Genomic DNA, 18,317 nt, shown 5'->3' with positions numbered 1-18,317 from the left:
GGCTGTTAAGGACCATGTCACGTAGCCAGAGCCTGATCTAAGATTGGTAAAAATAAAAAGCGCATCCTACTCTACCTTCTTACCTACCAAATTCCTTGGTTATTTACTATCATATGACGTTTTACCTAGGTGCTAGTATCATTCTTAACTGAACCGATTGCGCACCAGCGGCACCTTTTATCACTTTAACTCGCAACCTAACGTCAGTCATGTTGGACACTTCGAAATATACGGTCGGCTGGATTTGCGCTCTCTCTACTGAGTTTACTGCGGCGAAGGTGTTCCTCGAAGAACCGCACGAAGACTTCTACGATGTCGCAGAACATGATAGCAATAGCTATGCGCTAGGCAGGATTGGCCGCCATAATGTGGTGATCGCCGTCCTGCCTAACGGGGAGTATGGCGTAAGCTTGGCCGCAGCAGTGGCTCGAGACATGCTGCACAGCTTTCCCAACGTACGCATTGGCCTTATGGTCGGCATCGGCGGCGGCGCGCCGAGCTTGAAGCACGATGTGCGGCTTGGTGATGTTGTGGTCAGCAGTCGCGACGGAAGTAAAGGCGGCGTCTTTCAGTACGATTATGGCAAGATTGTCCAAAACCAGGATGTCTCCTTCGAGCACACGGATTTCTTAGACCAGCCACCGATTGCGTTGCGAACAGCCGTCAATACACTCAAGAGTCGCTACGAGATAGAAGGGCATCAGCTCAATGAGAATATCGAACAGGTATTAGCAAAGTGGCCTCGACTGCGGAAAAAGTATACACGGCCGCCTTCGCATAGCGACAGGCTCTATCGATCCGATATTCTTCATCCTATCTCAGCGGACGGATGTAACAGCGTATGCAGCGATGATCCGATACACTTGGTGCATCGGGTTCAACGAGACGAGGATGATGACGACCCCGCGATTCACCATGGGTTAATTGCTAGCTCGAATCAACTAATGAAAAACGCCGCAATTAGGGATAAGCTGGCCGAAGAAATGGGCGTCCTTTGCTTCGAAATGGAAGCCGCTGGTCTGATGAACCATTTTCCATGTCTGGTGATCCGCGGAATATGTGACTATTCCGACTCGCATAAGAACAAACAATGGCAAGGCTTTGCAGCGATGACGGCAGCAGCATACGCGACGGATCTCTTGCGCCAGATCCCACCCAACAAGGTTGAGGCTGAACGGAGGATCGCCGATGTTTTTAGTCTACGTTAGTATCTTAACCTAATTCAACTATTTCACCTAACATTAGATAGTTCAGGAAGATGTCGATCGCATGCAGCGGGATGTGAGTGAAACCAAGGCTGTTGCGATAACCACCAGAAATAATCAGCATCTCGACAAAGTACGTCGGTGGCTATCGCCATCAGACCCATCAAGCAACGCCTCAATGGCGAGAGAACGTAGGCACGCCGGCACCGGAACCTGGCTTTTGGAAAGCACTACCTTCAATGAATGGGAGGCCGGAAAGCGTCGGCATCTGTGGCTCTATGGCCTAGCAGGATGTGGCAAAACAGTCCTGAGCACAACAATATTGGATCATCTCCAGCAAACAGCTAATACTCCCACGATCATGTTCTTCTTTGATTTCAGCGACGCCAGAAAGCAGACGCTAGACAGCCTTGTTCGCTCGCTAGCTTTTCAGCTTTACCATACGGGGGATGAGGCTTTAAGGATACTAGACAGCCTTCATCATTCCCACGATGATGGTCGGAGACAGCCTGATGCTAGTACCTTATCAGCCTGTATTGAGTTGATGATGCAAAAACTACAGAAGGTTACTATTGTTTTAGACGCTCTCGATGAGTGTACGACAAGGAGCGATCTTCTATTATGGATTCGAAGGCTTACTTTAGGTTCGGCTAATAACAACGTCAAAATCATTGTAACTGGGCGACCTGAAGCCGAGTTTCAGCGTGAGATTCCTCAGCTGTTTAAAGACGATAATTGTATGTTGCTCGACAAGAAGGCTGTTGATGCCGATATACGCTCCTACGTGGCCCACGAACTTGAACAGAGGCATGGTTTTACCGAGAAGAAGCTCCCTCAAGATCTTCTCGAACAGATGCGGATCAAAGTCGGAGATGGGGCCGACGGGATGTATGTATACATTATATCTATTTATAGAATTTACCATATTAAGAACATATTGATTCGTACAGGTTCAGATGGGCAGCATGTCAGCTAGACAGCCTTCTGAAATGCCTCCATGTCCAGGCTATTGAAGAAGCTCTCGAACGCTTGCCTCGCGATCTAAATGAAACATACCAGCGTATGCTTGAGAATATTCCGGAAGAGCTTAAGAGCGATGCGTTACGCCTCTTACAGTTCCTCATCTATTCTAAACGACCCTTGACATTAAAAGAAGCAATCGATATCACAGCAACACAGATTGAAAGTGTGGGACAGCGAAGCTTTAACGTCAAGCGTCGACTTCTTCGTGCTGACGACATATTACAATACTGTCCAAGTTTGACATCAATTGCTGAGTTTTCACGCGATGGTAAGGTTACGAAAGCAATTCAGCTCGCCCACTTCTCAGTTAAAGAGTACTTGGTGGGGAAAGACCAATTTCAACTCCCAACTGCCAGCATTACTATTACGTGGACCTGCTTGACATACCTCAAGGATGTTATCAAGATCACTGGAACGGTTGAGAGGATTAAGGCTGAATTTCCACTAGCTAGACATGCGGCGGAAGTGTGGATGGAGCATGCAAAAGAAGGAGAGATTTCCGAAAGCATTGTCCAAGAATCAACGAACTTCTTACGAGATGATAAAACATTCCAGTGTTGGGGTCGTTTATACCAGCCTGATAGGGAATGGTACGAGGATCCAGGACGCCCAACTGGATCGAGACTTTACTATTCCTGCCACGAGGGGCTTCAGAAAGTGACAAGGAGCCTATTAGAACAAGCCGCAGACGTCAACGCACAGGGTGGCTTGTTTGGCAACGCTCTCCAAGCTGCCTCATCCCAAGGCCACCAAGAGATTATACAGCTTCTTCTCGAGAAAGGAGCCGACGTCAACGCACAGGGTGGCGAGTATGGCAACGCTCTCCAAGCTGCCTCATTCCAAGGCCACCAAGATATCGTACAGCGTCTTCTCGAGAAAGGAGCCGACGTCAACGCACAGGGTGGCTACTTTGGCAACGCTCTACAAGCTGCCTCATCCCAAGGCCACCAAGACATCGTACAGCGTCTTCTCGAGAAAGGAGCCGACGTCAACGCACAGGGTGGCTTGTTTGGCAACGCTCTCCGAGCTGCCTCATTCCAAGGCCACCAAGAGATTATACAGCTTCTTCTCGAGAAAGGAGCCGACGTCAACGCACAGGGTGGCAGGTATGGCAACGCTCTCCAAGCTGCCTCATCCCAAGGCCACCAAGATATCGTACAGCGTCTTCTCGAGAAAGGAGCCGACGTCAACGCACAGGGTGGCTACTATAGCAACGCTCTCCAAGCTGCCTCATCTGGAGGCCAACAAGAGATCGTACAGCTTCTTCTCAAGAAAGGAGCCGATGTTAACACACAGGGTGGCGAGTACGGCAACGCTCTCCAAGCTGCCTCATCTGGAGGCCAACAAGAGATCGTACAGCTTCTTCTCAAGAAAGGAGCCGATGTTAACACACAGGGTGGCGAGTACGGCAACGCTCTCCAAGCTGCCTCATCTGGAGGCCAACAAGAGATCGTACAGCTTCTTCTCAAGAAAGGAGCCGATGTTAACACACAGGGTGGCGAGTACGGCAACGCTCTCCAAGCTGCCTCATCTGAAGGCCACCAAGAGATCGTACAGCTTCTTCTCGAGAAAGGAGCCGATGTTAATACACAGGGTGGCAGGTATGGCAACGCTCTCCAAGCTGCCTCATATAGAGGCCACCAAGAGATCGTACAGCTTCTTCTCGAGAAAGGAGCAGACGTCAACGCACAGGGTGGCTTGTTTGGCAACGCTCTCCAAGCTGCCTCATCCCAAGGCCACCAAGACATCGTACAGCTTCTTCTCGAGAAAGGAGCCGACATCAACACACAGGGTGGCTACTTGTTGTGAGATCGCTCTTATCTACCGGCTCTATCGATATCAATTCCCCCGATAACTTTGGACGGACCCCCTTACGGTCGGCTAGAAGATATGGACACGCTGATGTATTCCAGTTGTTAGTCGAAGCTGGAGCACAAGGCGTGTTCTCGGATGGTTGTCAGACGGCTATAGAGGTCATCACAAGCCCTATGAATATTCAGTCCGTTATTGCGACATTTGCACCTTCAGCATTTCTGAGAACAGCAAGTATAATCATTGTTCAATTCGCAATGGGGGCAATCGAGAAATTTGCTTGGATTCTTTCCATCTCGGCGGCCGCTGTTTAGAGGCATCGCACAATCCAGCTTTGAGGGAAAGCTGAATAAAAAAAAAAAAAAAAAAAACGTTGGATGACTCTAAAGCACCCAGGAAGATTTAAGCTAAGTATTACTTATTAAGGATGGATACCTCTCGTGGATAAGCGACCTTGCAAAGTGGAGCTATGCTGAAATAAGCAGGATTTGTATTCTCACAGTCAGGCATACTGTGGCAACCTTAATCATAGATCTAATAAAGGTATCCATTTTTCCTACTACTTAGCGAGACTTGAGTCGACCTAAAACACGGTGCATAGAGAGAGGTATTAGACATTCTCGCAGCTACTTTTGGCTGACACATGTATCTCTAGGTTCTCTTAAGTACTTATGGCCCGTGCGACCAGCCATCAATAAGTGCAAAGAGGACATCTTTTTCGCACCTAGCTGTACCTCTTGGGGAGGGAAAATGGGCACTGGACAAGCTGTATTATCATCGAGGAATCATTATCTTTTGTTGTTGCTGTTGAGGGTTATTTGGGTGTTTTGCGAAGGGGCGGTACCGAAACGCGTGGCGCGGCGCTAGTGGACCCACTTTCGGTGCGTTCCGTCGTGAAACATGCAGGCGGATTCGGATACGATCAACGTCGCGTCCGACTCGGGAGAGGCCAGCGGAACGGCGCGACCACTTCGACGGATACGGAAACCGACAACCAAGGCCCTACTAAACGAAGGAAACCGAGACACTCTCGACGATGGGGCCGCAGAGCCGAGCGAGCAGGGAGGAAATGGGGTGCGGAGGGCGACCACTAGGGGCGCGCCAGCCGCCAGAGGAAGGATCAAGGCGATCGAGGACGACGACAGAACACTGCTCCTGGCCATGGGAAAGCAGATGAAGGAACTCCACGCATCCCTCCAGGTGGTTTTCAATGCCTGGAAGAAATCTGAACTGCGCAACAGGGACATCCAGGCCGAGCTTCGACAAACCACGGACGAACTTCGGACGGCGAGCGAGGAACTCCGGTCAATCAAGGACGAGCTGGAGACAGTCCGCAGCGACCTGCAAGCGTTGAAGCAGCAAGTTGAAGACGATAACACGAAGACATGGGAAAAACTTGAGGCATGTACGGCTCTGGCTCCGGCGCGAAGCGACTCCAGCCCATCCTATGCCGCTGTCGCCCGAACCGCCTCGACGAACCAATACAGCGACGCACGGGCCCGCACGCCCGGCGCAACACCGACCAACACGACCGACACTCTGTACTGCACGATCGACACCTTCAGCGCTGAAGAGGAAGATGGAAGCAAGCCCAGCGCGGGCACAATCAGGGCGGCAGTGGAAAAGGAAATGCGTGCGGACGGGCATGCGGGATGGCGGTGCCTGGCCGTGACTGTGAACCCAAGGAGTGAGAATCTCATCAGAGTTGTCTGCCGAGATGATGCGGAACACCAAATGGTCAAGCAAATCGCGGAGACAAAGATCGCCCCGGGTATACGTGTCCGAGACGACGACCTGCACCCAATCAAGGTAGACTTTGTGCGATGGACATCCGTGTGGGAGGAGAAAGGAAAGTACAGAAGTAAAGCAGCGGAGGAATTTAGCAAGGAAAACCACGCTACTGTCGCCAAAATCGTATGGCTAAGCGATCAGGAAAACCCGAAAGCATACGGATCGATGGCGGTCTACTTGACCAAAGCCAGCGACGCCAGAAGACTTATTTCAGAGGGCTACTTCCACGCAAGCGGAGAATCAGGAACCACAGGGGTGTTCAAACCCCAATCCCGACCACAACAGTGCTTCAAATGTCAGCAGATCGCTCCGCACAAGGCAGTCCGATGCCCGAACCGCTTGGTGTGTGGAAGGTGCGCCAAGGAGGACCATCACCACAAGGATTGCCGTGAAACGGCACTGAAGTGTGTTCCTTGCGGTGGTGCGCATGAGTCTTTCAGCAAGAAGTGTCCGAAGCTCTACCCATCTCTCCATGAGTAGAAACTTTCAGGTTCTTCAACTGAATGTGAGGAAACAGGATGCAGTGCACGAGAGCCTGATGAACGACGAGAGACTGCAGGATTTCACGGTTATAGCCGTGCAGGAACCGTGGGTGTGGAAGAGAGAGGGGAAGATCTTGACGGTGCCGATGCGGCACAGTAGGTGGACTAGGATGGTTCCGACGGCGTGGAGGGAGGAAGGACGGTGGGGCATTAGGAGTATGCTGTGGGTGAACAAGGAAATCGAAGCGGAGCAAGTGCCGATACCGTCACCGGACATAACAGGAGCCGTTCTTCGACTCCCGGGTCGTCGGGTGCTGATTGTGTCTGTGTACGTGCCGGCACAAGAGCCCGAGATGCTTCGCCGCACATGTTCAATGTTACGGCAGGCAATCGCGGGAGTCAGGAGTAGCGCAGGCGAGGTGGTGGACGTGGTCTTTGTTGGTGACTTTAACCGGCATGACCAACTATGGGGAGGAGATGACGTCTCGGCGACCAGGCAGGGAGAAGCCGACCCGATCATCGAGTTGATGAGCGACTTGTCACTCAGGAGCCTCCTGCCACGGGGGACGAAAACGTGGCACAAGAACGACGCGGCAACGACGATCGATCTGTCAATCGCATCTGAGGACCTGGCAAGGATGATGACAAGATGCGCCTTGCACGAGACAGACCACGGATCGGACCACCAAGCGATTGAGACAACGTTTGAGATTGCGACTCCTGACACGGACAGCAAACCTCGACTTTTGTTCAAGAACGCGCCATGGAAGGCGATTAATGCCAGGATCGAGGCCGCGCTGCAATGTATTCCTACGGGAGGCACAGTGCAGCAGCAGACAGACCGGCTCATGTCTACTGTAACGGTAGCAGTAGAGGCGTTGACGCCTACAGCCAAGCCGTCTCGGTATGCGAAGAGGTGGTGGACGGAGGACCTCACTCAGCTGCGCCGGATCCACACATTCTGGAGGAACCGAGCGAGGGCGGAGAGACGGGCCGGCCACTGCCCGCCGGACCTAGAAGAGCAAGCGCAGGCAGCGGCGAAACAGTATCATGACGCAATCCGACAACAGAAGAAGAATCACTGGCAAGGGTTTCTGGCCGATGACACGAACATCTGGAAGGCAGTCAAGTACTTAGGCGCCGACAAAGGCGCCTCATTCGACAAGATCCCCCAGCTTATTAGGGCGGACGGCTCCAAGACGGCGGAAAAAGGAGAGCAGGCGGAGGAACTGCTGTCTACCTTCTTCCCTCCGCTCCCGAACAACATCGAAGATGAGGGACAGCGTCCGCAGCGGCCACCTGTGCCATTCCCCGATATTACGTTGGAAGAAGTGGAAAGGCAACTGTTCGCAGCCAAATCGTGGAAAGCACCCGGAGAAGATGGGTTGCCGGTGGCCGTGTGGAAGCAGACATGGCCGATAGTGAAACACCGGGTACATGCGCTGTTCCAAACGTCGGTGAACGAGGGAGAACTACCGAGGCAGTGGAGGCATGCAAAGATCATCCCGCTGAAGAAACCGAACAAGGATGACTACACCGTTGCAAAGGCTTGGCGACCGATCTCGCTGTTGTCAACACTGGGGAAGGTTTTAGAGTCGGTGATGGCTGAGAGGATATCTCATGCGGTCGAGACACACGGGCTCCTGCCTACCAGCCATTTCGGTGCTCGGAAGCAGAGGTCGGCAGAACAAGCCTTGGTGTTACTTCAGGAATACATCTACAGAGCGTGGAGGAAGAGAAAGGTCCTCAGCCTGGTCAGCTTCGACGTCAAAGGCGCATATAACGGAGTGTATAAAGAAAGACTGCTCCAGAGACTCAAGGCGAGAGGAATACCAGAAAAGCTGGTGGAATGGGTTGATGCATTCTGCTCGCAACGAACGGCAAGCATCCAGATCAACGGGCAGGACTCGGAGGTCCGCTCCCTGCCTCAACCTGGGCTGCCTCAGGGCTCGCCGCTGTCGCCTGTTCTGTTCCTTTTCTTCAACGCGGATTTGGTCCAGCACCAAACCGATGAGAATGGAGGATCACTAGCATTTGTTGACGACTATACGGCGTGGGTCACCGGACCGTCGCGACAGGCGAACCGGCAAGGGATCCAGGCCATCATTGACCGAGCGCTCGATTGGGAACGACGAAGCGGGGCGACATTTGAGGCAGACAAGACGGCTATCATACACTTCACGCGGAACTGGCGACATCCGGAAGATTACGCAACCTTCAACATCAAGGGTGATACAGTTCGGCCCAAAGACCGCGTGAAGGTCCTGGGCGTGATCATGGACACCAAACTCTATTTTCAGCAACACATCGCAGAAGCGGCGACGAAAGGTCTCGAAGCTGTGTTGGAACTCAGACGACTGAAAGGCCTATCTCCGTCAACGGCAAGGCAACTCTTCGTGGCGGCGGTAGCGCCGACAATAGATTATGCGTCGAACGTCTGGAGACACAGGTGCAGGACAGCCCAGATGAGGGTCATCAACAGGGTACAGAGAATTGGAGCCCAAGCCATCATTGGAACATTCAACACGGTGGCCACAGCGGTTGCCGAAGCAGAAGCAAGCATACAGTCGGCCCAGGAACGATTTGACAGGAAAGCGATCAAGTTCTGGGTGCGTCTCCATACATTGCCTACGAGTCATCCACTGCGACGTATCAGACCTCAGGGCTTCAAGAGGCACATCTCGCCTTTCCAGAAGATGGCCGCAACATACCGAAATCTGCCGGTGGACAGGCTGGAAACCATCGAAGCGTTCCCACAGGCACCATGGGAAAGCCAAATGCTTACGGTAGTGGAAGAAGACGGCGACAAAGCGACCAAGGCGATCCAGACTGGCTGGGCCGTGAGAGCTGTCACAGGTAGCTCGGCAAGAAACGGAATCGTAGGATACGGAACAGCAATACTGCTCCCCCTGTCTCACAGGAGAGGCGGCTCCACGACGACAATATCAAACACAACTGGCTCTAGGGAAGAGCAGAATCCATATACAGCAGAGCTCACGGCGATAGCAAAGACGCTGGAGACCCTCTCGAAAGGGATCCGTTATCGTGCCATCTACGTGTTTTCCACCAACAAAGCGGCCGTCTTAGCAGCAGGGAAGCCTCGACAACAATCAGGCCAACAAGAGATCCGTCGCATATGCAAGGCAGTCAACACTCTCATAAATAAAGGCAACAAGATTACACTCTTCTGGCTTCCGGCAGGCGTAGACTCTGACATCAAACTGGAGGCCAAGGCAGCGGCGAAAGAGAGCACGCAACAAGGAAAGACGCCGAAGAAGAAGCCAACCAGGGCATACTCAACCACAATCAGAAAGGCATTGAGGGGACTACAGAAGTACTGCAGGTTACCGGAAGGGGTAGGAAATTTCTCGAACAGAGTCGACGCCGCCCTGCCGGGAAAGCATACACGGCAACTATACGACTCGTTTTCATGGAAGGAGGCCAGCATACTGGCCCAGTTACGGACGGGGATGGCCAGGCTCAACTGGTACCTGCACCAGATTGGAGTGGCCCCCTCGGACCAATGCGCATGCGGACAAGCAGCAGAGACGGTCGGGCATTTCCTCTTCCGTTGCACCCAGTGGACAGAACAACGCGCACCGATGATTCAACGAACTGATACACACAGAGGCAATCTGTCATTTTACTTAGGCGGGAAGACCGCATCCGACCCTGACGATTGGTCGCCGTACATGGACGTTGTAAGAGAAACAGTGAAGTTTGCCATGGCAACGGGACGACTCGATATGCAGATCAATCAAACTTAGGACAGCAACAGCACAACACCACATTTCCAACACCAACCACCGACTAACCCCTTACGCACCCTCGTGCCACCGACAGCAGGACTCGCTTCAGCCGCCGAGGATAGGGACCTGAACACTTGGAGGAATGGGCTCCAAGATCACCTGCTACTAACCCTCACGAGAAACCGCAAAGATTGGAAGGAGTAACCAATGACACAGACGGGAGTGGATCTTGCTTATGGGTTTATATGAGATCAGGGTAAAAACTCAACAAGGAGAGCATGTAAGATAGACGTAAGAGCCCTTTATGGCTTAGCCAGGGCGTAATTGACTCTGTGTGTGTGTACCTCTTGGGCATTCCCAGAGCACTGTCAACGGAATATCAGCGATGGAATGGGACTGGAAGCCCAGCCCGACATGAAGATTCCCGTACAGTATTGAGCATAAGTCGCTTCCTCTCTCGCAAACATTCTCAAATTTTTGAGAAGCCGAAAATTGCTGTGATGGACCTCCGCAGACCTATGATATTGACTGTAGCGGCTGGTTTGCAAACCAAAATGTGGGGTCGGGATGGTGTACGACAGTGCGAGTGCTAGGGCGTAATCAAGAGCTACTTCAAAGTATCCATAACCGGCTTCAACAGCAGCCATTCTCGCGCTGCTAATCGTGGTGGCATATGCACAGTAAGAATGACTCTGAGCCCAGTCTGTGTGGGTGAAGTTCAGAAAGATGAAAGGGTATTGCCAAGAGGAAGCAACATATGATCAATACTGTACCCAAGCCTGAAGAGACCTTTCTGCTGATACTGTACGTACATCGATCGCCCTTCTCTTCTGTTGCAAGCCACCCAAAAGAAGAGTCGGGTCGCCCCCTGGAGCAGTGATGTCACAAACCCCCCTAAGCCTTGGGAAACAAACATTCTTGCATTTGGATCAATCACAGGATAAGCGCTGTTGTGGGGCTTGGTAGAAAACATTAAACTTGCGGGCTCCGAATGAGTAAACAAACAGCTGTAGTTGACTTCCGGCGGGCGGGGTCTAGAACAGATCTAGAATGGGCGACGAGTTGGAAGGAGAGTAAGGGTTGCAAAGCCATGCAGGAGACGAAGCTAGCTCCCGGCCCAAGTGGTTTCTGGGAAGCGCCTGGCGCATCGGAGGGATCCCTGCTTGTCTTCGGTGCAGCCACATCTGGTGCTTGCATCTGGTGGGAGCGTCTGGCGGGAGCGTCCGGCAGGAGCATTTTTTAGATGCGACTCTCCTACAAAAGGCAAACGATCCAGCTTTGAAGGCGTTACGTATCTGTGTGATTAGCTGATCCAAAAGTGGATGTTGGTGCAGAATAGCGAAGTGTCCCTTCGTGTAAGCGAAGTCAGCTCCCTACTCTAGTTTCTGCACTAGAGGGCGTCATACACGATGCGCCTGAACCGGATCTGAATGTAGACCCACTTGCATTACCACAAGGGCACCACTTTTGCAGAGACACGCCTGACCAAAAGCCGTAGAGAAGGAGGGTGTGGATGAATTGCTCGAATCGATCGGCATCCGCCAGTATGTATGTTCGTCAATCGGGTGGAGACGGCTGGTTGGCAATGGTCGATGACGGCCTACGACGGCCTGGACATCATCCCTCGGCAGCTGAGATTGATACAGTACTGTAAGATAACCTCGAAGAGCGATGCATCTGCACTTCTGCCAGCACAATGGCCGTTAGATGCTTGCGATCGGATCGTGAAGATTTCTGGTTCTCGGCAGTTGCGACTAATCCTACTTAAATTCGTTGAGCTGAAATAGGACGCCTCGAGATACTTAAACGGACCGGAATCAGACTAGAAAAGTGATGCAGCAATGATGGAACCTCGTCGCACATCGAGTGTTTATTCCGACACGTTCGAGCTCGAAGACCTGCTGCTACGGCTTACGAAGCAGGCTGATGAACAGCACGATACGGCCATCGCCGTCTTACGGCAAGAGAACCTGGCGCTCTATCGCGAGCTCAGGGAGGTGCGGCAGCTGTGCAGGGTCATAAGCGGCCGCGTACGTGAGCTTTTTGATTTGACCGATCAGCTGCAAGAACTGCTCAGAGCAACACGGTCGCGATTGGAGCAGGAAAGAGCTAGCTATCTTGCAAATTGTACCGCATTTTAGGTTGTCAAAATAAGGCTCTTCAACGGTCTAATCCGTACCCATCAGGCGACGGTGTACCGGCTACTGCTAGATTTAATAGCGGACAATTATGGAGTAGAGACTCGAGCTGAAAAAAAAAAAGCTGAAGGACGTGATTATGAGGCGAAGGCTGGTGGAACAGGCTAGATGGTGATATGTTTTGTTCCTCAACCCTCTCAGGGCATTACACGTCGCAGGTGGTGATTATGAAAGACGACGACGACGACTCCCTCCCTCCCAGGTACGACACCAATGAGCAGGTCAAAATCTATACAGTCTCGAGATATGACCAGATGGTGCTGGAAAACGACAAAGCGATAGACTGGTGGTGGTCTCTCCTGGCAAAGATCTTCTCGTGGCTGTTGTTGGCGGGCTATATCGTATTCCCGTCCACATTCGCGTCACTGAGGCGGTCGCAAGTCCTCGAAAGCATGGGCAGAGTCGGGCAGGCAGTCTCGGACTGGGCCAACGACTGTCTGATCGCTCTTGCGTCTGTGCTTTCGGGCGTCGCATCCATCGGTCTGGCCTGGCTATGGTTCAAGTGGCGTACGAACTACGTCTGGGTGTATCAGCACATTGCCGTGTACGAGGCCGTGTTTGATCGACTTTTGTAAGTCCCTTCACTGACAAAGCCGCAGTCCCACGCTGGCAAACTCACTGATTGGATTCCTATCCACCATCCTGAACATTTACACGGTTCACGGAGGCCAATGGTCGGCGACATCGATTGCCACAACAACAGGGTCAGCGCGGCTATTACTCTGCCCAGAATGCATGTGTGTCTTTTCGAATTGGAACGACTCAGGCGTATGGGTGCCTACATCACAGTTATGCTTTGCAAGGATCAGTTATAGTAAGCGAAAAATGAATGTAGACAGCATGTGGAATCAAGTACTGTATAGCATCTTTTTGTAGTAAAATTGCTGCTACGAAACACACACACACAAACACAATTTATTACGCCCGGCGGCGGAGCCGAAAGGGCCACTGAAGCTGACTACATGTACATTGCTGAGCTTATGCCTTTGTCTCCTTAAAGCCCATAAGTGATGTCTCCATTTCCTGTTTGCACCTCCATATCTGCCTTCTCACTGCGGATTCCCGTGGTTTTAGTTGTATTATTAGCATGCCATCTTGAAGTTACTTCTCCAAGTATTCAACGTCCTATATACGGCGGCTGAAGCGGTGCCTGCTGTCCATGGCGCGGGTTGTTATGTAGTTGGGTTTATGTCGATTTTGATGTGTTGGGGGTTGATCTCCACTTCCGTCTCTCATTACCTTGTGTCCAGCCGGCCTATTGCCAGCGCAAATCGTATCGTCGCTCGAACCGCTTGCTTATTTGGCATCCATTTGTCGTCGTCCGACGGGCTCTTACCGCCAAGGTAGAACGATATGTTGCTTCTCTATGTTTCTGTGCACTATAACATCTCTGCACGATGTATCGTCCATTTTGTACAGCGGAAAAGGAAATGCTCAACCGTCTCCGCCGCCTGCCCGCAATCACAGCTCTGTGAAGGCGCTACGTCGATCCGATGCAGATAACCATTCAGTCGTGCCATCCCTGTTCTCAGCTGCGCTAGTGTGGTCGCCTCTTTCCACGTGAGCTTGTCGTAAAGTTGACGGGTATGCTTCCCTAGTAGTGCCTTGTCAACCCTTTTAGAGAATCTCCCGACCCTTTCCGGCAGTTCTCGTTCCGGTAGACATTTCGATCGTGCTACGTTGAGCGTTGTTGACTTCATCGTTGGAAACTGGGTCTGCGGGATGGCCCCCTCTTTGGTCGCTTCGCGCGCTTGTGCCTTTGCTTCCTTGAGCAATTCGTCTTCCTCGCCTGTGGGCGTCCGTTGGACTGTCAGAGTGTTGTCGTCTCGTCGAAGGTCCTTTACCGAGTCGTAGATACACCGTAAAAACTCTTGTCCGGACTGTTGGTGTGGCCGCTTAAGCGTAGGACCGCCGCTTTGTTACTTGTCACTAGCGTAACTCTTTCGCCTGTAACGCCTGACAACGGTCTGCGCAACGCGTATGCCATTGCTGCCAGTTGTCCACTGTATGGGTTCTGTTCCGACCTTGGGCCAAGCGTAAAGAAGAACGGCTCACGCTCCGGCTCGTCTCCAGTCGTAGAGAGTTTCTGGACAACACCACCTACTCCCACTACGCCGTGGCAAGAGTGCGTCCAGAGTCCCCGCCTCGTTAACGGCGTGTGGGACCCGAACACCGAATCCGTCGTCGCATGCTACAAGACGGACAACGGCTATCTCTACTAATGGCGTGAAATGAGCGAGTTACGAGGGTCCCACGTGGGAGTCTGAAGGTGATCTCTACTTTTACAACAACCAACTCGCAGTATCACCTAGGAGCATACTATTTATATGCCAATTAGATTAGTAAAGGGGCCGTTAATACTATACTAACTTTGGATAACGATACTTACTAAGTATAATCAATGTTCAAGGCTAACTACATTACTATCCCTTTCAACTTGGTGGGTGACATAGAAGTTTTTTTTGTGCCGTCTCTAGATAGAATAATCTGCCAAATCTTCCGCGGAATAATGCTTTCCTTGTTCGGCTTTACCCAGTCTGGTCGGGCTAGGCTGTCACCCAGAATGATGTGCTTCGTTATGCACCGATCATTGTTTAGCTGTGGAATGTTGCTGCGGAGGGACAAAGTATTATAAAGCCAAAGAACGGAGAGCAAAATGAACAGGGATTTTGTTAGGTCTCGGAGCCTATATCGCAGCCATGGCAGAGTACGCTGTTGCAATAAGGCCATAGAGCTCACACCATCTTCAAACGTGGCTGCCATCGTTGTCTAGGAAATGTGTCTTCACCGAAAATTGTTGTAAGAGTTTTTCGTGTACACACACACACACAATTTATTACGCCCGGCGGCAGAGCCGAAAGGGCAACTAAAGCTGATTACACGTACATACATTTCTGACTTTGTACCATGGTCTCTTTACAGCCCATACTGTCTCCACTTATCCTTACTCCTCCATTTTCTGCTCTTCTCGCTACGGATTCCCGCGGTTTAGTGTATCGTGTACTGTATTAGCATGCCATCTTGAGGCCTATTCCCCAAGTGTTCAACGTCCTATCTACGGCGGTTAAAGCAGTGCCTGCTGTCTGTCACGGGTTGATGGTTGGTTAGGGTTTTGTCGGGTTGAATGTGTTAGGTGTCCTCCACTTCCGTCTGTCATCTCTCGTCCAGCCGGCCTGTCGCCAGCGCGAAGCGTATAGTCGCTCGAACTGCTTGCATGTTTGGCGTCCATTTATCGTCATCCGTTGCACTTTTGCCTCCAAGGTAAAAGGATATGTTACTTCTCTGTGTTTCTGTGCATTGGAGCATCTCTGCCCGATGTGTCGTCCACTTTGTGCAGCGGAAGAGGAAGTGCTCAACTGTCTCTGTCGCTCGGCCGCAGACACAGACGTGTGAGGGCACTACGTCTATTCGATGCAAATAGTAGTTCAGTCTCGCCGGTCCGGTTCTAAGCTGTGCAAGAGTGGAGGCTTCTTTCCAGGTGAGCTCGTCATATAACTGGCGCGTATGCTTTCCTGGCAGCGCCTTGTCGACTCTTTTGGAGAATCGTCCGACCTTTTCCGGCAACGCACGTTCTTGTGGCATTTTTGGCCTTGCCGCGTTGAGCGTTGTTGACTTCATCATAGGAAACTGTACCTGCGGGGTGGCGCCGTCTTTGGTCGCTTCGCGTGCTTGTGCCTTCGCTTGCTTAAGCAGTTCGTCTTCGTTACTTGCTGCCAACCACTGTACGTATAGCCGCGTCACCTGTACGGAGAACATAACGGACAGTATGCACAGCTCGCCCGGTATCTCGCCGATTGGTCTGCACGTTCAGCGGCTCTACGGACGGATTGTGGCGGATCAATAGCTGCATCTGCGTTCCGCCGCGGTAGTTCTCTGGAATGTCCATGCTTGACACCAACAGCTGTCCTGCGTGATTCGCTGAGAGCAACAGTGTATTTATCGCTGTATGAAGCTTAAACTCGCGATCGCTGTCGACGAGCTCCCCGAGAGAATTCGGACAAGGAGGCACAACTCGGATCTGGTCTTCAGCGGCCGGCCCAGTAGGGCTACCGGGTGCTCGCTGAGCTGGTACACGAGGTCTATGGCTTGTATGGTGTCGCGTTTCTGGACGCAGCGGGAATGACGGGCGCAATCGTCGACGCCGCATGTGTCTTGACGAATACAGTGAGCATCATTCTAAAGGAAGCGAATGTTCGTGTGGTGCGTGTAGTGGAGGACGCGATCGAGGATACAGTTCCGGATTGGCGACAGTTAGGTGTCTTCATCGTCCCAGTTTTCGACGGGGTACTGCCCGATTTTCGGGTCTTCATGCTTCGACGGAGTCCAGGTGCAGGACAGCGCGACGTACCGCTGCTGGCGGAAGGCGTTGATCGACCGGCGGGGCAGCTCGAGCCTTTGGCTGGAGACACTGGAAGCTGCTGATGGAAGAGAGAGACTTAACATGCTCTTGCTGGTTGCACTCATTACCTATTTCGACGAACTACGAGACGATGGATGCGTGATAGCGCCGGCTAAGCTAAAGAAGTGACTAGTCCTTGTCGTCGTCGCTCATCTTTTTGGTTTGGCTGACTCAAGAACAGATACGGCCCCGCAGACGCTTTGCAAACCCTTGGGGACGGATCTGCTCGAAAGGCGAAATTGTTTTTCCATCTCACCGTGGTTACCGGTCCGCCCACGTTGCGGTCCATACACATGCGTGTGTCCCGTTACAGCTTGCCCTGCATGGCGGACCAAGATATGTAGCTCCGTGACCCTAAGCCTGTCGAGCAATGTCGAACGTCAAAGTGGGGTAAGTAGGTTGGCAGGTTCTCCCTGGTGCCAGCATGACCCTGTGAAATATCATTCTAGCCCAGAAGCAGACGTGCAATCCGCTGATGACTCAACAAACATTATTTCACACCACACCAGCATCCTAAGTTTGGCCAGTCTTGCCGAAGTGACCGACATGTTAAAAAGCGAGGGCCTTACTGACTTAGGGCCTGCCTGCTCTCGCCACTTCCACTGCGTTCTTTTAGTCCCTTGGGGCACCGGGCATTAGTTCAAGACCTCATGAGCGGCGTCTTCGTAACAATTATGACAGTCTTTGAAATTACTGGCAACGTACAGAAGCGGTTTATCGAGGATGCCGCGCTCCTCCACATGCTTGACCCAGTGCGGGGCAACCCCACCTCTCATAGCCTCGATCGTCATCCCCACGATACAGATGTGTCCCGGGAAGTTTTCCTTATACGGAAGTTTCTCGATTCTATGGCCCTCCTGGCCTCGACACACAGAGATGGCGATAGAGTGTCGGCCGCAACCATGGAATTGGGAGCGCCAGAGGGAACGATCGTTCGCATTGCCAGCAATGCCGGGGTGTGCAACTCAACGCTACTTCGTCTTCGAGACTTGATGGCGGATCTAAACGTCGCTTCCACTATGGGTGAAATGGCTTCTTCTCCTAAAAAAAAGGCAATTGCTGATATATTCGGTAGTTCTGACACTAGAACGAAAGGCAGATATCTTGATAAAAATTATTAGCCTCGATATAGAGAAAATCCGTCACTACTTTGCAGAGCTTCGGAAGGTTCAGTCACAAATCTCTGCGATAGAGAAGGTCTTGCCGCAACTGGATTCGGAGTTTGAACCTGCTGGAGTCCAGCAATTCTCGTCGTGGCTGAGAAACCTCGTTGCTGTCACGGCCGTTCCAGCGAACGCTTCTCCTTTACGCTTGCTGCCTCACGTCCAGTGGGCCGAGAAAGCAAAATGGGAGTACTCTAATTACCTTGAAGCGGTCTTCTCTGTCCAAGGTTCCCAACTGCCGCGGTGGATATACAACATATATAAACTGGGTAGATACGCAGTTGCATCGAGAGCGCTATGTCAGCTTGCGGCGGAATACCCTGATTTGTTCTGTCCAATGCGGGTTGAGACTGTCCAATCCTCCCCGAAACTCATTTTTTCGATTCCGGATACCGAACAGCCATTAAGCCAAGTCCTCCGCAGATTAGTTGGAGATCGTGAGGACGATGAGACTGGCCAAGGTTTGGAGCGTTCCTAATCCCGAAGTCCGCTTCC

General features: G+C 52.0%; 7 protein-coding genes across 7 annotated transcripts, besides 1 other annotated feature; 5 read left to right on the top strand and 2 right to left on the bottom strand.

The window, feature by feature from the left end:
* Positions 1-209: 209 nt before the first annotated feature.
* CTRU02_215570 (uncharacterized protein) lies at positions 210-4,354 on the top strand (the record flags this gene model as incomplete). The annotated part of the gene is made up of 4 exons (XM_036723738.2): positions 210-1,203; positions 1,250-2,093; positions 2,156-3,999; positions 4,056-4,354. 4 exons carry the CDS (start codon positions 210-212, stop codon positions 4,352-4,354), a joined length of 3,981 nt encoding a protein of 1,326 aa, XP_036584421.2.
* Positions 4,355-5,076: 722 nt separating this feature from the next.
* On the top strand, positions 5,077-5,217 carry CTRU02_215569 (uncharacterized protein; the record flags this gene model as incomplete). Its single annotated transcript, XM_070206500.1, has 1 exon — positions 5,077-5,217. One exon carries the CDS (start codon positions 5,077-5,079, stop codon positions 5,215-5,217), a length of 141 nt encoding a protein of 46 aa, XP_070059800.1.
* A 1,041-nt stretch (positions 5,218-6,258) lies between these two features.
* Positions 6,259-10,080, top strand: CTRU02_215568 (uncharacterized protein; the record flags this gene model as incomplete). Its single annotated transcript, XM_070206499.1, has 1 exon — positions 6,259-10,080. The coding sequence occupies one exon, from the start codon at positions 6,259-6,261 to the stop codon at positions 10,078-10,080; it is 3,822 nt and encodes a 1,273-aa protein (XP_070059799.1).
* A 1,823-nt stretch (positions 10,081-11,903) lies between these two features.
* Positions 11,904-12,835, top strand: CTRU02_215567 (PHO85 cyclin-1; the record flags this gene model as incomplete). The annotated part of the gene is made up of 2 exons (XM_036723741.2): positions 11,904-12,096; positions 12,402-12,835. 2 exons carry the CDS (start codon positions 11,904-11,906, stop codon positions 12,833-12,835), a joined length of 627 nt encoding a protein of 208 aa, XP_036584424.2.
* Positions 12,836-13,592: 757 nt separating this feature from the next.
* Positions 13,593-13,670: a sequence feature (Short protein (CTRU02_215566, KAL0929400.1) was converted to a misc_feature.).
* A 1,005-nt stretch (positions 13,671-14,675) lies between these two features.
* Positions 14,676-15,023, bottom strand: CTRU02_215565 (alpha-mannosyltransferase och1; the record flags this gene model as incomplete). The annotated part of the gene is made up of 1 exon (XM_036723742.1): positions 14,676-15,023. One exon carries the CDS (start codon positions 15,021-15,023, stop codon positions 14,676-14,678), a length of 348 nt encoding a protein of 115 aa, XP_036584425.1.
* Positions 15,024-15,413: 390 nt separating this feature from the next.
* CTRU02_215564 (uncharacterized protein) lies at positions 15,414-15,881 on the bottom strand (the record flags this gene model as incomplete). Its single annotated transcript, XM_070206498.1, has 1 exon — positions 15,414-15,881. The coding sequence occupies one exon, from the start codon at positions 15,879-15,881 to the stop codon at positions 15,414-15,416; it is 468 nt and encodes a 155-aa protein (XP_070059798.1).
* Positions 15,882-17,309: 1,428 nt separating this feature from the next.
* Positions 17,310-18,300, top strand: CTRU02_215563 (uncharacterized protein; the record flags this gene model as incomplete). The annotated part of the gene is made up of 2 exons (XM_036723745.1): positions 17,310-17,682; positions 17,735-18,300. 2 exons carry the CDS (start codon positions 17,310-17,312, stop codon positions 18,298-18,300), a joined length of 939 nt encoding a protein of 312 aa, XP_036584428.1.
* Between the last annotated feature and the right edge of the window lie 17 nt (positions 18,301-18,317).

This window comes from Colletotrichum truncatum (genome assembly GCF_014235925.2).
Source record: "Colletotrichum truncatum strain CMES1059 chromosome Unknown Contig_0017, whole genome shotgun sequence".
In the NCBI taxonomy this organism is placed as follows: Eukaryota; Fungi; Ascomycota; class Sordariomycetes; order Glomerellales; family Glomerellaceae; genus Colletotrichum; species Colletotrichum truncatum.
The sequence above is the reverse complement of the archived record's forward strand: the minus strand, read 5'-3'. Positions and strand labels throughout refer to the sequence as shown.